The sequence below is a fragment of the Anolis carolinensis genome, chromosome 1 (assembly GCF_035594765.1).
Source record: "Anolis carolinensis isolate JA03-04 chromosome 1, rAnoCar3.1.pri, whole genome shotgun sequence".
Taxonomy (NCBI): domain Eukaryota; kingdom Metazoa; phylum Chordata; class Lepidosauria; order Squamata; family Dactyloidae; genus Anolis; species Anolis carolinensis.
In genome coordinates, this window is record NC_085841.1 from 157,928,146 (window position 1) to 157,953,521 (window position 25,376).

At 41.9% G+C, this 25,376-nt stretch overlaps 2 protein-coding genes and 1 long non-coding RNA gene across 5 annotated transcripts in view; 1 reads left to right on the forward strand and 2 right to left on the reverse strand.

The window, feature by feature from the left end:
• The window catches only part of fam228b (family with sequence similarity 228 member B), a 40,709-nt gene extending 24,652 nt beyond the window's left edge, over positions 1-16,057 (reverse strand). For 2 of the 3 annotated variants that reach the window (XM_062957286.1, XM_062957279.1), the window contains exons 1-3: positions 15,819-16,056; positions 3,068-3,181; positions 2,106-2,201 (exon numbers count right to left, since the gene is read on the reverse strand). In XM_062957286.1, coding sequence (XP_062813356.1) covers positions 2,106-2,201; positions 3,068-3,181; positions 15,819-15,932 — 324 coding nt within the window. In that variant the 5' untranslated portion in view covers positions 15,933-16,056. Of the gene's footprint in view, positions 1-2,105; positions 2,202-3,067; positions 3,182-15,818 lie in introns of all 3 variants that reach the window. The other variant, XM_062957284.1, reaches the window with a different exon arrangement.
• LOC134292409 (uncharacterized) lies at positions 28-25,080 on the forward strand. The gene is made up of 2 exons (XR_009999653.1): positions 28-207; positions 24,797-25,080. It is a non-coding gene; the product is annotated as an uncharacterized LOC134292409 (long non-coding RNA).
• On the reverse strand, positions 21,195-24,290 carry kcnrg (potassium channel regulator). The gene is made up of 2 exons (XM_003215355.4): positions 23,612-24,290; positions 21,195-22,279 (listed from the first exon to the last, which is right to left on the reverse strand). Exons 1-2 carry the CDS (start codon positions 24,184-24,186, stop codon positions 22,027-22,029), a joined length of 828 nt encoding a protein of 275 aa, XP_003215403.1. The 5' UTR covers positions 24,187-24,290; the 3' UTR covers positions 21,195-22,026.
• Positions 25,081-25,376: the final 296 nt, after the last annotated feature.

Below are 25,376 nucleotides of genomic sequence, written 5' to 3' on the forward strand. Positions count from 1 at the left end.
CAACAGTCAGATGTTGTACATCAGAACATAGCAGTTCTAGTGTCACATCACAATAGGCACTATGGTAACTGTTCTCAATTCCAACTTGCTCTGTTCTTTCCAACCTACCAGTTTTGCTTCACAATCAGCCCTTGATATCTGCTGGAGTCTGGTTCCAAGACCTCCCCCTCTATGGATACCAAAATCTATGGATGTTCCAGTCCCACGGTATACAATAGCACAGTAGAATGGTGTTCCTTATATAAAATGGCAAGATCCAGGGTTGCTTTTTGGATATTTTTTGGGAGGGAAGAGATAGTGCTCTGCACTAAAGAAGGTGGCACAAAAGCAGTAAATATATAGAAAGCTTAAAATGAAGAAATAACCAAAAAATTCTTTAAAAATATGTTGAAGATATTGAGGTCATAATGTTGTTTACTCATTCAGTACTTCTCAGCAATTCTTACCTTCTACAACGAGGTGGGTAAACTGGGCAAAAACAAGTCCCTTAATTACACAGAAACACATCCCATAAACTGAGAAAACAATAATTTTGTTTATCTGTAACAATCACAATAAGCCCTAAAAAAAAGTAAGTGACTGAACCGCAAAACCCCTCATTCTAAGCCAGTGGTTCTCAACCTGGGGTCTCCAGATGTTTTGGGCCTACAACTCCCAAAAATCCATCAATTTACCAGCTGTTAGGATTTCTGTGAGTTGAAGGCCAAAAACATCTGGGAACTCCAGTTTGAGAGCCACTGTTCTAGGCAGTTTTGCTATCAATGCTTGCCATGCTCGTATATCCAAAAATACATGTCTCTCTGAACAAAATAAAAAATAAGTTTGATCACAGAAAATGAAACGCTGAACAGATGGATGTTCAGGAGGCAAGCACAGAGCAGATGATTAGTCCCTTTCACCTTGTGCTCACTTCCCGAGGATGGGGCTGCCCTGTGAATTTTTACAGAACAGCCCCATCTTTGAGTGGCAGGTGTGCCACATGTCTGTTTCGTCTAGTAACTCCTTAGATGTTCTAAATCTAAACCATATTAGTGTTGCAGATTTCCAAATAGCAATAAGAAACAACTAGTCATGACATACAGAAGGCCCCTCCAGACAGGTGCTATTTCCCAGGTTTTCGGTTTATCCCAGATTATCTGGCAGTGCAAACTCATATAATCCAGTTTAAAGGAGAAAACCTGGGATCAGATCGTGGGATAAAAGACCTGTCTGGAAGGGCCCAGAGTTGACAATCAGAAAGTCGCTAAATACCAAATCAATTTCAGTTCACTTGGCCATGTGCTTCTCTGAAAATTTAACGCATCGTCTACATTTATACATTGCATGATGCATACATTTCTGTCTTTAGAAGGACCGCATAAATTCAGGATTTTTGGCATCTTTTCAGTCTGTCTAAAAGGAAACACTTTTCAATCATAAAAATAGGGAACTTCCCTTATAAGGACACCTGCCAATCCTATAAGGGACAAACTTTCCAGCTCTCATAAAGGGATATCCCTTATAATTAGGGACATGAACTAACCCTACTCCAGAGGACATGGGCTTATGTAATGAATAAATTGTAGATGATATTTTGATTAAGATGGTTTCAAATTCTTTCTTGACATCTGTTTTTAAAGTTACTGTTGATTTTTTAAGATTTCTATTTATAAAGTGTATTAATTCTCTACCCAATATAAAACATTCACACTTCACTTCATTTACTTATTTTTTTAATTCAGCCTCTCTAACAAAAATGCAGAGGGAACACATAATGACCTAGCACAGGGAGTACAAAGACTGATATATTAACCAATTATGTTTTCTCCTAAGGGAAAATCAACTCTGTAATTTCTATTAAGATCCAAAACTAACCCTCCTACTAAATCAACTTCACTCAATGTGTTTTTGAGGTAAAGAACACTTTTGAAAAATGATAAAAATTGTACGAGGAATTGCTAGGAAAAAAGGAAACCTGTATCTTTAAAATGTGCAAGAGAAGAGGTTACAAATAAACATTACTATCCCCATAAAATCCAGCAGTATTCCCTTAAGATCCATATGACCAATAGAAATAATGCCTCAACTTTAAATACAAAACTTTAAGAAAAGGTTTGACTGTGTACCTTGTAAGATGTAATAGGCATCCATTCTCTTGCTTTTGTTAAAACATCTGCATCTAAACTGTCTGATATTCTTGCCTTTTGATGTGATGTCGTTCGCTGTATCAAGGTGAAGTAAGAAAAAAAATTCATCTGAAACTATGTCTCATTGCCATCTCTGTCTGATCAACATGCTTCAGGGACAACAGTGTGCATCAGAAATGGTTTTAACACCTAACTGAGTGATACCCAAACTCTGGTCTTCCAAGTGTTTTGGACTTCATCTCCCAAAATTCCTAAACATATTTAGTAGTCTTATACTTCATGAATCCACATACTGCTCTTTTAAAGATATCCATCATTATATTTTGTAGCAATTTAGTGTTTAACTATACATTGTGTGAACAGACATTTATTTAAACTGTCCTGGATCTTTAATCATTTAGCTCCACTGGGTGATTTGAAATGTCAATATGATGTGAAAAAGATGTGAGAAAGAGAAAGATCACTGTTCAGTACAACAACAGTCACTCTGCTAGTAGACAACGAAGGAAGAGAACATCTTCCTTGAAGCTACTCACACAGGAACAAAATGGAGCTTTAGGAAATGTGGGAAAGGAGTGTGTCTCTTATGAAAATCCCACAACTCTAGAATATTTCAGATTCATGGCTCTGCAAGATTCATAGGCAAGGCCATTTGTGTGAGTTGCAGATGCTATTAAGAAGGTGTTCACAAGTGCAATTCTTGCAACAAAATAAGATGGTGGTTTCATCAGGTTTATGTTTCTTGACTGTGTGCACAAGTACTACTAGATGTTATACTCTCTTGTATCAGTGAAATAGAACATAGAACAGGAGGGATAGACAACTTAGAACCCCACTATATGCTAAATATATGTGGACAACTTGGCATACAGTTATAGTTATATAGTTACGTAGCCCATTAGGCATCTTACACAGTTAAAACAGTTAAGACAAATATTTACTTTTTTGCGTTTAGCATATCTACGATATCGATGCCGTGCTCCTGGACAGCAAACCTTTATAAGCCATTCTTCTCCTGAACTCTCACTACTACTTAAGGATGTTGATGAACCAGTCTGAAAAACATTAATACAACCAAAATTAAATATAAATAATTTAGCGTACTAAGTGCTTGTTAGTGCCGCAAGATGTGGAAAATATTCAGATCGATGTAGTTGACTGGTTTCTTCTCAGATGCTAATTTGACATAAAAATCCTTCTAAGTCAATCACCATGAACTAAATCAGCCAAGTCTTCACCATAGCTTATGCTGGATAGGGACTTACAGTCAAGCAACACTGAACATGTCTCATGATTCCCATCACTAAAAAAACCAATTTAATTTTTCCACCTCACTCGAATGCCATTCTGATATCTCTTCTTATTGGGGGGCAGAGTAGAAATATTGTAATAAATAAATGACTAGATGATCAATTGAAATGAATTGATCTATTCATCATAATTAAGTCATATTCATTTCAGTGGAACTATTCTAGTTAGGAATAACAATAGATTTAGCTACAAATATGGATATTTCCTGTTGAAATGTCAGCGAAAGGGGTGAGAGAGCAACAGTACTGCTTCAGCTTTCAAAATGGTAGGAAAGAAATTTAGTGAATGATACTAGGACATCGGTAACTGCATACTATGCCATTTCTGCTTCAAAAATGACAAAATATCTTTCGACCCTTCAATCCTAGATAGATTTCAATATCTGACAGTTGAATACAGAGATATTTGGGACTGTGCTCTTTAAGCATGAATTCAGATTTGACACATCAGTGTGATACTTTGGTAACTGAATTAATCTTGTGGTAGGATTTCAACTAAAGTGAGGAATATGATTATCATAATAAGTGATCAAATGTGAGAGCCAGAAAGAACAGACTTGATTTCACTAAAAGACAAAAGTCTTGCAGAAGAAAAAAAAACGTGCACATGATCAAATATTCGGTTAGCGATGACTATGCTTTGTTAAAGTAACCAACTAATATACATACTTTATAATTTCACGGTTTTTAAAAAGCTCCCAAAATTGTAAGTCTATGTTGCTTACCTGCAATCAAGGCCTCTTCCACACAGCTGAATAAAATTCATTTAAAATCCACATTTTCTGCTTTGATAGTCAGGGGTATATGGCTGTGTGGAAGGGCCCCAAGTAGCAACATACATCCTATTGGGCACTATACATTATATATAATGGCTTGACAGTGGCAAAAGGTGCTACATAGAAAGATTGATAATCCTCCTTGAATTTTATATTCTGAAGTCTCTGAAGGGCCAACGGCAAGTCATGCACACCTTCTTCACTATGTTTGGCCTTTCCAGATAAACTTTCAAAATATTCAATAGGAAAAAAACCTATTGGCAAGCCACTCGCTGGGCCCACCCTCGACCGGTTCATCCTGCTGGACGCAGAGGCTCTCGATAGGCTCATAGCTGCAGCTAGACCGACCACTTGCTCCCTCGATCCGTGACCCTCATGGTTGGTGAAATCCTGCCTGGAGGGATTACGTGACCCGCTGCTGAAGATAATAAACAGCTCCCTTGAGCAAGGAGTCTTTCCAGAGGGATTAAAAGAGGCGGTGGTCTCTCCTCTGCTGAAAAAAACAGATTTAGATCGTTCGGTTCCCTCCAGCTACCGCCCAGTTTCGAATCTTTCATTTCTGGGCAAGGTGATTGAGAGGGCAGTAGCGGTGCAGCTGCAGCAGTTCCTAGATGACACAGCCGGACTGGATCCTTTCCAGTCCGGCTTCCGTGCGGGGCATGGGACAGAGACTGTATTGGTTTCCATCACGGATCATCTCCGATGCCAGCTTGACCAGGGCGGGTCGGTGCTGCTTGTGTTATTGGATCTCACAGCAGCATTTGACACAGTCGATCACAATCTTCTGACCCACCGCCTTGCCGTTGCTGGAGTTAGGGGGACAGCTTTAAACTGGCTGGCCTCCTTTCTTCACAACCGTGGACAGCGAGTGGAGAGGGGAGGCCTGGTCTCTGAGAGGTCCCCTCTACATTGTGGGGTTCCTCAGGGGGCCATTCTCTCCCCTCTGTTGTTTAACATCTATATGCGACCACTTGCTCAGCTGGTCCGAGATTTCGGTCTCGAGTGTTATCAATACGCTGACGACACTCAGCTTGTGTTAAAGATGGAGGGCCGACCGGAGTCTGTACCCGACAGTTTTCATCAGTGCCTCAAGGCCATTATTGGATGGTTGCGTTCCAGTAGGTTGAGGGTGAATCCAGCAAAGACGGAGATCCTATGGCTGGGCCGACCGGGCAGTGGGGATATCCAGTTGCCAACCCTGGATGGCGAAGTGCTACGCCCGTCTTTACTGGTAAAGAGTCTGGGAGTCCTCTTGGACCCTTCATTGACGATGGAGGCCCAGGTCTCCGCCGTTACCAAAACTGCCTTTTTTCATCTTCGACAGGCTAGACGGCTAGCCCCCTATCTGTCTAGGGACAACCTGGCTACGGTGATCCAGGCTACAGTCATCTCGAGACTGGATTACTGTAACGCCTTTTACATTGGCCTTCCTGTGTTGGTGATCCGGAAGCTCAAATTGGTGCAAAATGCAGCTGCCCGGTTCCTTGCAGGAGTCCCGATAAGATGCCCCATAACACCAATCTTACGGCAGCTGCACTGGTTACCAATTGAGCACCGGATCACTTTCAAAGTGATGGTGCTTACCTTCAAGGCCTTACATGGTCTAGGGCCGATATACCTGAGGGACCGCCTCACTCCCTACAAACCTCAGAGATCCCTCCGTTCTGAGGACCAAGACCTGTTGGAAGTCCCCAGTTTTAAGACTTTGCATCTAACTGCAACCAGACGCAGAGCCTTTTCAGTAGTGGCGCCATCTCTCTGGAACACCTTGCCACCTGAAGTTCGTGCCTTGCAGGACTTGTTGGCCTTCCGCAGGGCATGTAAGACACACCTGTTTCGACAGGCTTTTGAGTTCTGTTGTTGATGTTTTAAAAGGTGCTTTTAGGATGTTTTTTTTAAAGATGTTTTTAAAGACGTTTTTAAAGATGTTTTTAAGATGTTTTTTAAATTGTTGATTTTAGCCGGTTCTTGTAAGCCGCTCCGAGCCCTAGGGGAGTGGCGGCATATAAGTTCGAGAAATAAATAAATAAATAAATAAATAAAAATTATTGTTGTTTGTGAACAGACATTGTACACATTAGACAGAATTGGCAGAAGCTATAAAGCAAAGCCTTTGGCTGCCATCTATAGGTGTGTCATGCAAATGAGAAATGACAAAAATCTTGGAAACGTTATTTTACAAATCATATATTTTAAAAAATATAAACACATGTTTTTCATGACATATGTTGTGGCCCCATAAATTCTGTTATTATCGTTTATGTGTCCATATCTCTTTATAAGAAACCCCTCTGGTTTGCTAGCAAAACTGAATCACTGTGTTGCGAAATGATGCCTGCCTAAAAAGTGTGCCATCAACATGAAATGTTGGGAATGCGCTGCCTTTCTTGTCATCTTTTCTAGCCTAAAGCAATGCAAAGTGACTGTGGAGTATATCTTGTTGCGTTCTCTCCAACCTGGTTCAAAGTTACAGCCAAACACTAAGCATGGACAGACCGAGTGCAGAACAAATGCAATTCGACAGTAATTGCACAACTGCCATAGCTCCCTCCCCCACGTGGGATCCTGGGATGTGTAGCTAGTTGTGGCCCCAGGGCTCTCTGACATGGCGGGAGGGTCAAGATAGGTTCTATTTTATCCCCCATGCTTTTTAATGAAACCGCTGGGTGAGGTCATACAGAGTTTTGGAGTGCGGTGCCATCTCTACGCGGATGACACCCAACTCTACTACTCTTTCCCACCTAAATCCAAGGAAGCCCCTTGGATACTGGACCAGTGTCTGGCCGCTGTGTTGGCCTGGATGAGGGCAAACAAGCTGAGACTTAATCCTGACAAGACAGAGGTCCTCCAGGTCATTTGCACGTCTGATTGGGGTATTGGGTGGCAACTGGTGCTTGACGGGGTCGCACTCCCCCTGAAGGCGCAGGTCCGCAGCTTGGGGGTCCTCCTCGACTCGGGGCTGACACTTGAGGCCCACGTGTCGGCCGTGGCCAGGAGGGCCTTTACACAACTAAAACTTGTGTGCCAGCTGCGACCATACCTCGAGAAGTCAGATCTGACCATGGTGGTGCATGCCTTAGTTACCTCTAGACTGGATTATTGCAATGCGCTCTACGTGAGGCTACCTTTGAAGACGGCCCAGAAATTACAATTAGTACAACGCTCGGCAGCCAGGTTTCTAACGGGCAGATTACAGGGCGCATTCAACGCCACTGCTTAAGGAACTCCACTGGCTGCCGTTTATTTTCCGAGCCCAATTCAAGGTGCAGGTCATTACCTACAAAGCCCTAAACGGTTTGGGACCCATCTACCTTAGAGACCGCATTTCCCCCTATGAACCAGCACGATCTCTTCGCTCGTCGGGGGAGGCCCTCCTCTCGCTTCCACCACCCTCGCAGTCGCGGTTGGTGGGGATGAGAGAGAGGGCCTTCTCCGTCGTGGCCCCCCGGCTCTGGAACTCACTCCCCAGGGAGATTAGGCAGGCCCCCACCCTCCTTTTTTTTCAGAAGAGCCTGAAAACCTGGCTCTTCCAGAAGGCCTTTGATGATTGATCCTTGTAGGATCGACTTACTTGCCTACTAAGCAATAGACCCTCAGATATGCTTTTTCAAGATACACTTAGCACTTTAATTACCTGCTGTGTAATTACCCCTCCCTGATGACTTGACATTTTTTTCTGCACCTTGGCCCAGATCTTTTGATCCAACTCATGATTTTAACATCATTTTGTATATTGACCTTTTATGATTGTTTTATCCATGTTGATGTTTTATTGTTGGCTGATTTGTTTATTGTTCTTGTTTTGATTTTGTGCTGTTGCGTCTGGGCATGGCCCTTCGGGGAGATAGGGCGAGGTATAAGAATAAAGTTATTATTATTATTATTATTATTATTATTATTATTATTATTATTATTATTATTAAGATAGGCAATCTCCAAGTTACAAACAAGATTGGTTCTGGAGGTTTGTTCTTAATATGAATGTTTGTAAGTTGGAAAAGGGACATTTTTTCAGTGTAACTTCAGCCATATATGCATACACACACACACAGGAAACTCAACTTGAGCATCCCAACTTAAAAGCATTTTGAATTAAGAGCAGTTTCTCAGCCTGGATTTCAATTTGACATAAGGGTAATGTTTTGAATTAAGAGCTGCCGCTAGGTCTCATTTTGCTTTAACATACGAGTACTTTGAATTATAGGTTGTTGCTTGGGCTGAATTTCGCTTTGACAAAAGAGCAGCATTTCGAGTTAAGAGCTAGTGCCAGAGGGAGCGCTAGCACAAGAATACAGGGCTTTAGGGCTTCAGGGCTTCAAGGGAGCAGCCTCTGTGCCTCGTGCCTTTGTGTCTCCATGCCTTGTGCTGTCAACTTCGAGGAAATTGGGGTTAGTTGATTTTGTGTGATTTTTCCCCCCTGGTATGTTTGGCTTCATGGAGAGAGAAAGGGAGAGACAGCGAGGGAGGGAGGGAGGCTGGAATGAGTGCAGTATGAAGCAAACGATGCTTCTGCTTCTTCGCTTTGTGCTTCCTTGAAATACTTTGTGCTTCTACCATTTTAAAGTTGATCTTTCTTTTTTATTGTACCATGTGAATGTACTTCCTTGACATAACTTTGTGCTTCTACCATTTCAAAGTTGATCTTTCTTTCTTTATTGTTCCATGTGATTGTGCATTTATACATTTGTTATTTATAAAGTACTAGCTGTGCCCGGCCACGCGTTGCTGTGGCGAAATATGGTGGTATGGGAAATAAAGTATTGAGGAATTGGTGGTAGTTAAGGTAAAGGGTAAAGGTTTTCCCCTGACATTAAGTCCAGTCATGTCTGACTCTGGGGGTTGGTGCTCATCTCCATTTCTAAGCCGAAGAGCCGGCGTTGTCCGTAGACTCCTCCAAGGTCATGTGGGATGACTGCATGGAGCGGCGTTACCTTCCCGCCAGAGCAGTACCTATTGATGCACTCACGTTTGCATGTTTTTGAACTTCTGGGTTGGCAGAAGCTGGGGCTAACAGTGGGGGCTCTCTCCTCTCCCCCAATTCAAACCTGTGGCCTTTCGGTCCAGAAGTTCAGCAGCTCAGCGCTTTAACACACTGCGCCATCAGGGAATATTATTTCCTAAAGGTTGTGAATATACAATATTTCTGAATGGTTTTTTTTTTCCTGTTGGACGCAAGTATGAATGCTGCAATTAGGAAAATGACTAGGATGTAATGGCCTTGCAGCTTTAAAGCCTGGCTGTTTCCTCCCTGAGTGAATTTTTTGTTGGGAGGTGTTAGCTGGCCCTGATTGTTTCTTGTCTGGAATTCCCTTGTTTTCAGAGTGGTGTTGTTTGCGATATTTTATGTGCTTCTACTGTCTGTGGCCCTGAGAAAACAGAGGATTTGCCAGACTTTGATGATGGGAATACTTTGTTGGGAGGTGTTAGCTGGCCCTGATTGTTTCCTGTGTGGAATTCCCCTGTTTATTTACTGTCCTGGTTTTAGAGATTATATTGTTCTGCATTATTCTATCCCAGTAATTATTTCATATTAAAGTAGAATCTCACTTATCCAACATTCACTTATACAATGTTCTGGATTATCCAACGCAGTCTGCCTTTTCATAATCAATGTTTTTGTAGTCAGTGTTTTAAATTCATTGTGATATTTTAGTGGTAAATTTGTAAATACAGTACAGTAGAGTCTCACTTATCCAACATAAACGGGCTGGCAGAATATTGGATAAGCGAATATGTTGGATAATAAGGAGGCATTAAGGAAAAGCCTATTAAACATCAAATTAGGTTATGATTTTACAAATGAAGCACCAAAATATCATGTTAGACAATAAATTTGGCAGAAAAAGTAGTTCAATACACAGTAATGCTATGTAGTAATGCTATACTGTATTTATGAATTTAGCACCAAAATATCACGATATATTGAAAACACTGACTACAAAAATGCATTGGATAATCCAGAACATTGGATAAGCGAGTGTTGGATAAGTGAGACTCTACTGTAATTACTACATAGCATTACTGCGCATGGAACTACTTTTTCTGTCAAATTTGTTGTATAATATGATGTTCTGGTGCTTAATTTGTATAACGATTACTTAATTTTATGTTTAATAGGCTTTTCCTTAATCCCTTCTTATTATCCAACATATTCACATCCTGCCGGCCTGTTTATGTTGGATAAGTGAGAGTCTACTGTTTATTGATAATCTTATATTATCTGCTTAGAACTGGATTATATGAGGACCCTTCTTCACAGCTGTATAAAATGCCCACTGAAGTGGATTATATGGCAGTGTGGACTCAAGATAATCCAGTTCAAAGCAGATAATATAAGATTATAAATGGGTTATATAGCTGTGTGGAAGGGCCTTGAGTCTACACTGCCATATAATCCAGTGCAAATTAGATAGCCAAAGTCTGCCTGTCCCCTAACTGAACCCTGGCTGTCCCTTGGCTTGCTAGGAGTTGGTTGCTAGGAGACGAAGTGGGCAGAGATTAGCCCTCTAAACTGGCAGCAATTGGATAAAAAAAATATTGCTCTCCCTCTAATTAGGACTTTGTTTTTCTTTTCTTTTTGTTGTATCAACCTGGAGGCATTGATGATGGATTGTGTTGTCAAATTTCGAGGTTGCGGGGCCTGTACTTTTGTGAGTCACCGTGATGCCATCACTCTTTTATATATATAGATATGTGCTTATTTAAAAACATGTAACACAAAATGGGGAGTGTCGGGGGGGGGGGGGGTCAGAATGGATCAACAGCATTTCAGGGGAAAAAATCACTTTGAGATAAGCATGTTTTGTGTAAAGACCTAAGTCACTGAATGAATTAAACTCTTGTCATGATATCACAGTATATATAAACTTTGGATAGCATAGGGAAGTGTTAAAACCCCTGTGGTGTTTGTTTTGCCATCTCTGCCAATATTCATATTTCACTTCACTTTTGTGCCATCACTACTCAAGCCAGGAGCTTTGAAATGCTTGAACAGAAGCTCTCCAAAGTTTTAGGTGCTCTTACGGCCTATTACAGGAAAAAACAGCTGATTCCTAATCCATCTAAGACAAAGATAAAGACAAGCATCTCGAGCTCTGAGGATTATCTGGGAAGCAATCACACTGGAGCATTGCAGCACATCCAAATACTTGGGAGTCACTCTGAACCATCTCTAATAAGAAGTACTGCTTGAATAGCAAGCAAAAAGTGGATGCTAGAAATAACTTCATACAAAAGCTGACTGGCACAACCTGGAGACCACAACCAGATACAGTGAAGACATCTGCCCTTGTGCTTTACTACTCTGCTGCTGAATACGCATGGAATATATTTCACCACATTAAAACAATGGATGTGGCCCGGGCTGTGGCGCAGGTGGGAGAGCAAGCCAGTGCAATTAACTGCAATGAATCACTCTGACCAGGAGGTCATGAGTTCGAGCCCCGCTTGGAGCCTATGTTTGTTTGTCTTTGTTCTATGTTAAAAGGCATTGAATGTTTGCCTATATGTGTAATGTGATCCGCCCTGAGTCCCCTTCGGGGTGAGAAGGGCGGAATATAAATGCTGTAAATAAATACATAACAAATAAATAAATAATGAGAAATGCCACATTATCAAAAGATGTCTACACCCAACATCGCTGGAGAAATTATACTGTTCAGCCGGTATTGAAAGGACCAAGGCAGTGACATCTTTGGCCCATCCTCTGTTCGAATATCAGCCAGCATGCCAACATCTTAAATCAAGAAACAGTTTCCTAAGATCTACAGAGATACTCGCAGGAACACCTCAGCAAGCAAGAGGCCAAAAGTGGCAGGCTAAAACCCGGAACCTCAATCAGTGGCTGAGACTGGATGAAAAACTCCCTCCCAGGCACACAGAAGACTGGGTGGCTTGGAAGGTGCTGAACAGGCTGTGTTCTGGTACCATGAGATACAGAGCCAATATTAAGAAATGGGGCTACAAAGTGAAGTTCACGACATGTGAGTGTGGAAAAGAGCAAACCACAGACCACTTAACTACAGTCCCTGGCAGCTGTGATGGGCTGGATGAGGGCTAACAAATTGAAACTTAATCCAGACAAGACAAAGGTCCTCCTGGTCAGTCGTGGGGCCGATCGAGGTATAGGGTGGCAACCTGTGCTTGGTGAGGTTACATTCCCCTGAGAACACATGTCCGCAGTCTTGGGGGTCCTCCTGGACTCAGACCTGACCCTAGAAGCCCAGGTGTTAGCTGAGAAACCCTTTGTACAATTAAAGCTTGTGCATCAACTGCGCCTGTACCTTAAAAAGTCACATCTGGCCACAGTGGTCTATGCCTTAGTTACATCTCAGATGAATTATTGCAATGCACTCTACGTGGGGCTGCCTCTGAAGATGGCTCAGAAACTATAACTAGTACAAAGATCTGCAGCCAGGTTGCTGACAGGAGCAAATCATAGGGAACATACCACCCCTCCTATTAAAGCAGCTCCATTGGCTGCCTGTATGTTTCCGGGCCCAATTCAAAATATAGGTTATTACCTATAAAGCCCTATATGGTTCGGGTCCATCCTATTTACGCAACTGCATCTCTCCCTATGAACCTGTCCGGGCCTTAAGATCTGCCGGGGAGGCCTTTCTTGCAGTCCCACCTCCCTCGAAGCGTCGTTAGTGAGGACGAGGGAAAGGGCCTTCTCAGTAGTGGCCCTCTGGTTCTGGAATGCCCTCCCCAGAGAGATTAAGAAAGCTCCTACGCTCTTGACCTTTCAAAAGGAACTGAAAACGTGGCTTTTTAAACAGGCTTTTGATAATGGTTAAATGTAATAATAAATTAATGACCTAAATAGAATGAAGTATTACCCTGTCATTTTAATGTTGATATTTTAACATGTTTTGTGGCTGGGACGCTAAACTTGGTTTGTATAGCTCGTTTTAACTACAATTCATTGTTGTGTTGTCATTGGTTATTTTTATTTGAATTCGAGTTATTTTCTGTTAGTTTTATGTTATTTGATGCTGTTCATTGATTTTTGCAAACTTTTGTTTTATTTTATGTGTTCTGTGCTGCACTTCAGTTCTTGTAAGCTGCCTCGAGTCCCCTTAGAAAGAGTGTGGCGGGATATAAATAAAGTTATTATTATCATTTTTATTATACCCAATGGTTGGAGGATGTAAACGGGATTAATTCTGAACTGGATTTCATCGGTCTTATTAACCAGAGCAGTGGCTGGGATGCTTTAATACTTTTATATAACATAATCACACCTTATTTATGGAGGATAGTTTTTGGTGTCAATTTAATACGTCTTATTTTACTTCCATATCGATTTTTATTGGGTTTTTTGTTGATCTGATTTCAAATTCATTGCTAGTCTTACTACTGTTTATCGTTTTTACATTGTTGTGCGCCGCTCTGAGTCCCTTCGGGGAAATGGGGCAGGATACAAATAAAGTTTTTCATTATTATCACTACAATGCATTCTCAGCCTTAGGAGCCCTTGGTGGCACAACAGGTTGAACCCTTTTGCTGGAAGGACTCCTGACCGAAAGGTCGGCGGTTCAAATCCGGAGAGCGGGGTGTGATCCCGTCTGTCAACTCCAGCTTCCATGAGATAATCTTTCCACAGGATGGTAAAACATCAAATATCTGGGAGTCCCCTGGGTAATGTCCTTACAGACAGTATAATTATGTCACACTAGAAGCGACTTGTAGTTTCTCAACTCGCTCCTGACATGAAAAAAAAAGTCTGAGCTTTGCCACATGTACAATGAAGGACTTTCTCACAGCGACACCAGAGGCACTCGAAGTGGCCAGCTTCTGGTCAAAGAAAATCTAGCATGATTAACTCTCTGGTTTTTTGATAAATTAGAACTGTAGTCTCAACAGTTCAGGCCCAGCCAACTTGAGGGACTGCATCTTCTCCTATGAGCCCACACGAGCTGAGATAATTAGGAGAGGCCTTCCCTCGGTCCCACCACCGACACAAGTATGGTTGGTGGGAACGAGACAGAGGGCCTGCTCGGTGGTGGCCCCACTGCTTTGAAACTCCCTTTTTCTAGAGAGGTGCAATCCCCAGAACCCCTTACTGACCTTTTGCTCTCCAGTGAAAACCTTTTTATTAAACCAGGCCTTTTGTGAAGACCAACAATAAGCAACAGCCAGATAGATATGGGTAATTGTATATGTTTGGAATGTTATTTCAGACCAGCATTTTTTGGACCCTAGAACAACTCTTTTAATGGATAACCTTAATGGTCTGAGGGTCAAGGAATTTTTTTATGATATAGTGTTTTAACTTATGTAGTGTGTATTTGTTTACTTTGCTTATGTTTTTGTTGAATTTGTATGTTATGTAATTTTGTTGTTTTTAACTACTGTACGCCGCTTTAAATCCCACCCATGGGAGAAAAGCAGGATAAAATAATAATAATAATAATAATAATAATAATAATAATAATATGCTTCAGACACGATAAATAATACTTCGCTTATGTTGTTGAAGGCTCATTGCTGGAATCCCTGGGTTGCTGTGAGTTTTCCAGGCTGTATGGTCATGTTCCAGAAGCATTCTCTCCTGATGTTTCGCCCACAGCTATGGCAGGCATCCTCAGAGGTTGTGAGGTATATCTGTAGAAGGTCCAGGGTGGGAGAAAGAACTTTTGTCTGTTGGAGGCAAGTGTGAATGTTATAAATCCCACTTGCCTAGTTTCCAACAGACCTCACAACCTTTGAGGATGCCTGCCATAGATGATTCCAGCCATGAAACCTTCAACAACACAATAATATGCTTCGGGCACCCATCTTGTCCACATTCCACAAAAAATCTAAAAACGTGGATGTTCCATTGTGCTTTCGATTAAACAGTCATAGGAAATTAGACCCCAACTATAACTACCATCAATCCCTGCACTTTATCCGTCCTTCATCCTATAGGTTTGGTGTTAAATGACATTGCTCCTTCAGTAACAATTTATTATTCTTATTCATTTTGTCCTCCAGTCCTATTTTAGAAGTATACTGCACTAATCCCTTTCCTCGTACTTCAGTGCTAATTTTGGGATAGACTGTTGGTTGATGATGCTGTTTTATGTTATGTTATTGTTTTTGTAATGTCATTGATTTTATTGAGTTATGTTTTAATCTATGGTTGGTTTTAACTGTTGTTGGATTGGGCGTGTTCCCCATGTAAGCCGTCCCAAGTCCTTCCGGGGAGATGGAGGCGGGATATAAAAATAAAGTTGGTATTATTATTATTAAATAACACCTCACTTTCCACCCCTGTGAGAATGGGATTTTGACAAATGTGGCTTGTTGTGGAAACAAGGCTTGGTAAGGAAGCTTCAGTGGAGACCCCTTTCCCCCATGATAACTCTTTCAGGCGTGGATTTCCCTTCCTAGGGGAAGATTTCTCTCACTCCCTGTTGTCTCAACCCTGTTCTTAACTGTGAGTCGCTTGTAAGTGGGGTATGTGTAACTCAGGGACTGCGTGTACCTCACAAAGGCCAGGACTCTCCATGGTGGCGGATGTGGGGGGCCAAGCTGCAATCACCCTACATCGTATGGGCTGCCTCAGAAATACTTCTTTTCCCTCTCACTCGCTCTCTCTCTGCCTGCCTGTCACTCACCCGTTGGGGGGGCTCCGAAGGAGGCTCGGAGGTAGGCGGGGACTCTTTGGGCGTGGAGGTGAGCGGCCCCTCGGGGAGCTCGGACGCCCCGCCGTCGTCCCCCGAGGCCTCCATGGCCCGCTCGGGGCCCCGGGAGGCAGATCTTCCCGGCCGCCCACCTTCCTCCGTCCTCCGCTCCTCCCTCCTCGCCTTCCGCCCTCCTTCTGCCTGCGTTGCGCCCTCAGCTGCCCACTACAGTGACGCAGCACAGCGCCCTTCCCGTGTCCCTCCGCCAGGACAAAAAAAAGTCCCCCTCCTCTTTCCTTTCAATTGCTCGGAAAAGCTGGGCTGGCCCCCAAAAGGTCCCCTTTTCCAAAAAACATTCTGCGAAATGTAAACACTTCTTTCTCACTCCCACTCTCTTACGGTTCAGCACAAGGAAGGGACAATCTTGCCGTATCCCTCCGCGCCGCCTTGCTGAGTCTTGGCCCCGCGCAGCCGCAGTAGGCCCATCCTCCGCCAGAGAGGTGTGCATAACAGCCCTTCTTCTTCTAAAGGAGACGCCTGGCCCTGATTAGTGTATTAGTCGTGTCAGAAGCGAGTTGAGAATACAGTAGTAATGTATTAAAGTTACAAACTTGGCATTATGCTAAATGCCCTTTGACCAGTAGCTATGAAGCCCCCAGATGGCGTAGTGGACTAAGTGACTTGAAGGTTGGGTTGCTGACCTGAAGGCTGTCAGGTTCGAATCCAACCCGGGGAGAGTGAGGATGAGCTCCCTCTATCAGCTCCAGCTCCATGCGGGGACATGAGAGAAGCCTCCCACAAGGATGGTAAAAACATCAAAAACATCCGGGCGTCCCCTGGGTAACGTCCTTGCAGACGGCCAATTCTCTCACTCCAGAAGTGACTCAAGTTGCTCCTGACACGGAAAAAAACAAACAAACAAACCAGTAGCTGGCCACTTGGAATGCCTCTGGTGTGGCTAGAAGAAGGGCCTCCATTGTTCATGTGGCAGGGCTCAGGCTGCATTGTAATAGGTGGTCTGTGGTTTGCTCTCCTCCACACTTGCATGTCGTGAACTCCACTTTGTGGCCCCATTTCTTAAGGTTGGTTCTGCATCTCGTGGTGCCAGAGCATTGTCTGTTCAGCGCCTTCCAAATCACCCAGTCTTCTGCGTGCCCAGGAGAGAGTCTCGCATTCTCATAACAAAAGACCCTCCCCATAAATGTACAGCAGAGTAACTTCTTAGCAGCAGTGTGACCCGGTGCCAGTAGCTAAAAGTAATAAAAAGAACAAAAACACAGACCAATGTTATATCTTCCTTTGGAGGCTTTTCTTTGTAGCAAAATAATATGGTTGCACTATTTACAAAAATAAAGTTTCCATAATGGAGTTGAAGGTGCCCCCCCCCCCCCATAAAAGATAGCAACTTATAGTTTTGCTAAGGACAAGGACATCAGGCTGGATAATAAGGATTAAATCTTGATCAATTTGCAAAGGCACGAACAACAAGGACCCTTCCCATGTTAGATAGTGTGTACATTTAATCAAGGCTTCATGTCCTATATTTCATATATTTATAGCAGAAGGTAACTGCTGGAATTTATTTATTACTGGAAATTTATTTATTATTTATTACTGGAAACCCTTGTCACAAAAGTTATTTTACTTTTTCCATCTGAGCCACACCTGGACCAAATAATTTACTCTTCCAGTTGTTTCCCATCTCAGTCAACGACTCACAAACAAAGGGGACTCCATTTTGAGCTGAGAAACATTTACCTATCTAGGCTAAAGGTTAGCCAAGAAAACATTATGCTTTATAATCTTTCCCTTGCCATTCATTTCCTCTTCCTATGAACTATTTAGGTATCGGGGACCTGTTTTTCTTTTTCCCTGCATGAACCCCATGTATTCCTTGTGCCGTCTCTCAGTTCTAGGGAACCCCAAAAAGCCCTATTGCCTGAAGGGCCACTGGAGAATCTCTGGGATTCCTCTCTTTGAAACAGAAAGGAGATCAAAGCCCTTTGAAAGCCACATGGGACTACCTGCGTCTCTCTCCCAACACATGGGGATGCTGGATCTCGTGTTTCTCTCCCATTGTGAATCCCACATGTCTCCTATCAATTTTATGTTACTATTTTTATTATACTTTATGATATCTTGCCCCTTATAAAAGAAGCACTGTGACCCTGATGTGAACTTTTGACCAGCACACCATGCTGACCTGAGCACCACCAGCATGCCTCAGGCCATGATCACCATCTGGAAATAAAACAATTGACTTCTTCTCAAACCTCGGAGGGCAATGCCAGGCCATTTGAGAATGAAGAAACCTTTGGACATTCCAATAATTCATCTAAATGGCTTACCTCCTCTTTGGAGAGGCAAGGGTAAGCCGCTGCTGTCGAGACAGAGTCATCTCCCTTCCTTGGGCTCTGAATCATTTTAATCCCATCAAGATTTCCGATGCTGCTACTCTTTTGACAATAGGGCTGGCATTCATGTGTCAGACTCCCATCCAAGGGACTTGGTATTTCAATCAATGTATCAATACACAGGTCTGGCTTGCAGGCCCTGAGGGCTCTCGCCAGACCGCTTGACAAAGGACCTGACATAAGGTCTCTCATTAATCCTGTCATCGACATATGATTGCCTTTGTTTCTCCTGCTGCCGCACCTCCATCTCCCCCATTGGCCAGCCAGGGAGAGACATCACAAGCAGGCGGCACTCTCTCATTGGCCGAGGCGTGTCAAGTTCCCACCTCTCCAGGGAGCCTCTGCCAATCAGAGCAAGGCTGGGTCCAGCCAGGGACGGTGGGAATTTTGAACCTGAAAACTGTATAAAGGTGCATGTTTTACTATGTTATGTATCTCAGTCTGTTTTTGGCATCACCTTCAGCTGAAATTAAATAAAATTCCTGGGTGGCTTCTGCTTCAACTTGGTGAGTTATATTCTGGAAATTATTGGCTTCTTTTACTCACCAAGCTTAACCCACAGCTTGGATCTCACTATCCAGTGCTGCTCTAAATTGCTTGTTGACAAAAACTTCCTCCTTTGCTTCCACACTGGACTTCTTTCTCATGCAGATAAACAGTTTCTAGCTTCACTCTCACAGACCCTCCTCTCACACTAAACTTACACAGGAGATTCACACAGTAGCTTTACACAAAAGGCCTTCACACTGGAGCTTCACACACAAGGCCTTTAACCTGGGGTTTCTCTCACCGAAACTTCACACACCAGGCCTTCTCACACTGGGGCCTTCTTACACTCCTCAGGACAACACTAGCTTTGGTCTTCTAACTCTAACAGGCTTTGGCAAACTCACTATTCTCAGGGCTATCTTATGTAACCCTTTCACTTGACTCACATTTTTGTCATTTAAAATGCCTAGTTAATTTTTAATATTTCAGATAAGTTTTTCATCCAGTCTCAGCCACTGATTGAGGTTCCAGGTTTAAACCTGCCACTTTTGGACTCTTGCTGAGGTGTTCCTACAAGTATCTCTGTAGATCTTAGGAAGCCTTGTTAACTGTGTAAATGTAGTGAGGTGGTTCATCTAAGGCAGGTTCATGGAATATTAACCATGCTGGCTAGAGAAGATGGGATGGAATTCAACATCATCTGCAGATTCACAAACCTAGTTTAAACATATATCCTTAACAAATATTCCTTTAATCCAAAGTCGAAAACAGGAGCCCTGTTCCAGTGGAGAGGGTGAGGAAAGACACTATGAAAGTTAGATCTTTAAACTGCAAAAAGCTGTTTATTGTGTGGCCATAGCAATAACGACAAAATACATACAGGAATGCTATTAAAGGTTTTGTTGCAACCTGAAATGGGTTGCAAGGCTTTTTATCATTTTTACAGAAAGTTACAAATATGTTCTCATTGGTGTACAAAGATAATTTCTCCCATTAGTATAAAATTGATTATGTCACAAGCATCTTAACTAACATACATTTCTATTGGTTTCTTTAGACAATGGCACTTTCATGTCACTGACCCTGAGCATTGTATCCATGGGCCAGGCTTATCTACCTCTTCTGTTGCAAGCATAACTCCAATATGGCTGGGAAACTTAGGGAGTATGAGCTAACCAGTTTTGTTCTGATGTACTTTTGAGGGGAACGTGGGTTTAAAAAGAGAATGTTCAAAGATACTTCTAATGACTTTAAATCCCATATGTTTTGATTGACTTAAATTACAAAAGCCTACGTTTGAGAGAAAATGCTGATGTTTGGAAGAAGAGTTGTTCCAGAGAAAAAGAAGTTACTTTTCAAGAATAACACTATATCAGGACTAAGCTGGTTAGATCATCACTCCCTAAGGTTCCCAGCAGGTTTCGAACCTAACTTGCAACAAGAAGTAGATAAACAGATGCTGAGATCAGGGTCAATAACATGAAAAGCATCATTGTCTAAAGAGTCACATGTTGTTACAGCATAGAAAACGAATGGAATTGCATGATGGTTAAGATGCCTGTGACGTAGCCAATATTAGACGAATGGGATAAATGATCTTTGAAAGCCAGTAAGAATATGCTTTCTACTTTCTGTAGAAGTGATAAAAACCCTTGCAACCATTTCCCAGGTTGCGACAAATCCTTTGATTGCATTGATGTATGCTTTATTGGTTGTTATTGCTAAGCTCGCAATAAATAGTTTTTTGCAGTTTGAAGATCCAACTTTCGTGTTGTCCTTCCTCGCCCTCTCCACAGAAAGGGACCTCCTGCTTATGACTTTGAATTAAAAGGAGTATTTTTACATCTTTGCCCCTTAATTTTTATCCTTGAAAAGTAACTTCCTCTCTGCAGAAACGTTTTCCCAAACTGTCAGCATTTTTCTTACATGGGCCTCACAAGGGCATTTGCAAATTGGGTCAAATGGCAGTAAATCAGGACATATGGGACTTTGGTCCATGCTTCCCTATGTAAAGAGCCAGTATAATAGCCTTGACCAGTACTGGTACTGCAGCATGGCAATAAATCCATCACACTATGTTCCTATGACCAAAAGGTCCCAGGTTCAAATTCCGGGAGCGGAATGAGCGCCCGCTGTTAGCCCCAACTCCTGCCAACCTAGCAGTTCGAAAACATGCCAATGTGAGTAGATCAATAGGTACTGCTCTAGCAGGAAGGTAACGGCGCTCCATGCAGTCATGCCGGCCACATGACCTTGGAGGTGTCTACGGACAATGCCGGCTCTTCAGCTTAGAAATGGAGATGAGCACCAATCCCCAGAGTCGGTCACGACTGGACTTAACGTCAGGAGAAACCTTTACCTTTACCTATGTTCCTAATTTTCCACCATCAGCAATGGGGTGCGGTGGGGGAAGCAACTGCATTGACATGAAATAAAATTCTTGCATTCAGGAAGCAACTAGATAAGGTTACAGACAACATTCATCTTTAATGTTTTATTTGCCACCTATAATAATAATAATATAATAATAATACTTTATTTTTCTATGCCGCCACCATCTCCCCGAAGGGACTCGGGGCGGCTAACATGGGGCCAAGCCGAAACAGAAACAAAATATGACAAATAAAACCAATATAAAACAGTATCAAAGGTAACATTCAGATACCATAAACAAATTAAAAGCACATTAAAATGCAAAATACAAAAACACAGTTTTAACCAAATAGCGAAGGTAATAAAGCAAACATCACCATCAATAGATAAAATGGGGGCCATCAGGTCATAACTTCCTCCTTAACTCCTCAAAAAGAACCTTTTTAAATTTGGAAATAATATTTTAAAAGGGGGGATAGGAGTGCTGTAAGCAATCTGAGAGGGTTGTTCAAAGGAATGTCATTGATTCCTATTCCAAGAGCATTGCCTAAATCCACCTTTCCACAATGGAGTGCCCTTCAGAGGGACCGGACCACAATTCCCACCATCCCACAGGTTGTGGGATAATGGGGACTGTAGTCCAATCCCTCCAAAAGGCACCCCAAAAGGCACCTAAAGCTCGGATGGGGAAGTATAGCCTTTCAGATGTTGGACTACAATTCTTCAAAATTAGGAATATTAACCATGCTGGCTAGAGTTGATGAGATGGAATTCAACATCATCTGCAGATTCCCAGTCCTAGTTTAAACATATATCCCTAACAAAAATGTAAGACAAGGACAAAGTGACAACAAAAGTGTATGTTTCACTGATACATTTGAGGTGCTACTTTTGTATTTCATGCTATCTTTCTTAGCATGTAGACGTTATTTCCTTTTGTGCATTTGGGTTGCCTTCCTTTGTGGTTCAGGAGTGTCCCTCTTTGTTTGGCCTATATTGATTGCCAGAGCTTCTTGAGGCCTTGTTCTTTCTAAACAATAACATTCAATTTTTTCTTCAGCTGAGACGGTTCTGGTGCTTATCAAATGAAACCCTTCTCTCAGTAAGATGTCGATCAGCAGGCCTAGAACATTAGCACCACTAAACAGTTTCCTTTGATCAGGTTTTATAGAAACATATCTGAAAAAATAAGAGGGAAAGATTTTTGTGTTAAGAGATTTTATGAAATATTAATGCATTTGGTTCAGTTTTTGAAAAGTCACATTTCTGAAGCCTAGAAAAAGGAAATAACATATTAGAAAGTCAATGTGAAATTGTCTGATTTTCAAGAGTTTATGGGAAATATTGTTGGACTTGTCAAGGAAGCAAATTCCAGTTGGAAGAAAGCAACATTCTGACACCATTTGAATATAAGAGAAAGCTCTATGTGCTCATGTGCTTTAATTAGAGAAACAGCAAGCTTGGTCTTCTTATGTCCTTTACACTTAAAAGGACATAAGAAGTGGTCTAGTCCCACTTTTTGTTTTTACCTTTCTCACCTGGACACTCCACCCTCATACCATAGCTCCTATTTTGAAATTGACTTACAAACAACAACTAGTTAAGAACAGGGGTGAGACAACAGGAAGTGAGAGAAATCTACCCCTCAAAAAGGAAAATAACTTCTTAAAGAGTTATCAACAGGTGTCTCCACTGAAGCTTTATCACCAATTCTTGTTTCCACAACAAGCCAAATTTTTAAAAATCTAATTGTCATAGGGAGAAAAAGTGAGGTGAAATCAGGGGCACAGGCAGCAGGGGTGTTAACCCTTCGCTATGCTATCCAAAGATATATTTGGCATAGATTTCTTCAGATGACTTCCTGTTTAAATTTAGGATATTGATGACATATATATTTAAAAATACACACTGAATGAAACTTACTGAAGGATCTACCTTGCAGAATTCTTCCTTTTTCTTTTTCAAGCCAATTCTATATAAGAGTTAAGGCAACCTCCGGAGGTTGGGGTTGTCTATATCGGCTCCATTCCCCATGAAAATATCTGCCATTTTCGACCTCTCCTGTAGTTTGCACCTCTTTCCCCTCTGCCCCCAAGTGAGAACCAAAATATGATCAACCTCCAGTATATATTGTATAATTGCTATTTTTCTCATAAGTCTATTTTATACTCAAAGGACCTTTTTTTCAATACCAAAAGAGATCCCAAATGGCCACTCATGCTATTGAGATTGGGAGGGAGGAGATTCTGCCCAATTTCTGGTGTACAGTTAGGTTGGAGGTGAACTGGGAGTACATGAAGAGCCAGGGCATCGGCTATGGATTGTATATGCCCACTCCTGACTTAAAACCAAGACAAGTAGGAACCAAAGGTTTTCACAGATGGGCACAAAATAGCCAGCTCAAGTGCTTTCTATTTCATTCTTGCAGTGACTGAAATAATTTAAGAAATAAATCCCAGTATATTGTTTGTGTTGTGTTATGCAAGATATCTATAAATGCAATTAAAGTACCTTGCTACAAACTGATCATTGTAGTCAGTGCCGCACTGAAAAACAAGATCATGATGGGAAGGCTTCTCCAGAAAAAGGGGTGTCAGAAACTTCTGTGACGGTACCTCGTGGTTTTTCCAGCTTGTCCCTGTAAGTTTCTCTTCAAAGACCATGATCCTTCCAGCAAGTTCACTGATGGTTAGGCTACAAGAACCGAAAACCCGGAAAAAAGCCTGGGTTTCTTGGAGCAAGAACCGTATTTCCAAGATTTCCAGTTTTGATTTCAGCAAATGTTCTTGACTTAGAAGATCGGCCACAGGATAGAGCTCATAGAAAACAGCTTCCCTCTGCAGCCTTTGGTAGTCTGAGAAGTCACTGGGTAAGGAAATCTGGAGGGTTCGTAAGATGTCTAGAATATAGCTGAACAGAACTCCATCACGGTCCACAAAAAAAATGCCATTCACCAGCCTAAATTCCGGGTCATTGCCATTGAGCATTCTTGCCAGCCTAGACTCAGGGAATCTCTGCAATGTAGAAGACCATGTTATGAATTTCAGTCCTCCCACATTCAAAGTTATCACACTTTGATTGTTCATCCTCCCCCCTTTTAAAGCAAGGAAACAATATCTTAAATTGCTGTGTCTCAAAAGTATAGTGAAAACAGCATATTCCACTAACTGTGCTATGGAAATGAAAAACTATGCAGGTATTGTTTTCCTTAGCAACAAACACCATGTACACATACAAAGTCAATACACAGAGGCCTGGTTACTTGGTAAATATTATAGGCCATACCTCAGTTAACAAACCCTCTGACAAATAAAGGTCCTTTTTGTAAAGTCTTTTTACAGGAGCTCAGCCTCCTTTTTCTGTTTTCAGGGCGGGGTGGTGGTGGTGGTTTTTGTTGTTGTTGTTGTTGTTGTTGTTTGTTTTTTGCAGGGAGGGGTTGCAGCATTGGTATGAGAGAATGGTGAAGGAGGGCTAAAATGGGAGAAACGTGGAAATGTGCAAAGGAAAGAAAAACTATGGCAGATACATTTTGGAAGACTTTAATTGATTTCTAAAAGGTTCAAATATTTTTGATTACATATGCAAGTCTTATGTGACCCGAAGGCTTCATTTCACACATGATAATATTAGTTTGAATATTAGGGGTTTGGAAACATGTTGAACTGCTACTTTTCTTTCTGCTTCCTTTATTTTCAGTCATGGTTTATCCAAATGAACTCTGGGACAGAGAAGTCCATAAGTGTTGCTACACCTGAGATTTGTGATCGAGGAGGTAACTGGATTGCTTTGTTATTTAAGTTGATAGAATAGACTTTGTTATTCCCAGATCAAAATGGTAATCTTCTTCCAGGCAGTTTTCTTGCATGAAGAAATGCTCTTCTTTGAAGGTAGTATAGAGTTGCTACAGGCAGAGTGATAATATCAGCCTCTACTGCATCCAAAATAAGTTTGTATCCACAAGTGAATGTAAAAAAAAAACACACACACACACACATTAAAGATATTGCTATATCCCCTGTTTTATGCTTCTTCTAGGCTGGATCCACACCAGCAAAAAATGTGTTAATATGTTGTTGAAGGGTTTCATGGCCAGAATCATTGAGTTGCTGTGAGTTTTCCGCGCTGTATGGCCATGTTCCAGAAGCATTCTCTCTTGACAGTTTGCCTGCATCTATGGCAGGCATCCTCAGAGGTTGTGAAATATGTTGGAAACTATGCAAGTGGGGTTTATATATCTGTGAAATGTCCAGGGTGGGAGAAATAACTTTTGTCTGTT

Bases quoted from the DNA above. Each gene is read 5' to 3' on its own strand.
- kcnrg (XM_003215355.4), bottom strand. From the start codon at position 24,186: ATGAACAATCAAAGTGTGATAACTTTGAATGTGGGAGGACTGAAATTC. The intron at 22,280-23,611 runs GTACTTTAATTG...TTATTTTTTCAG, and splicing joins AATGATCAGTTTGTAGCAAG to ATATGTTTCTATAAAACCTG.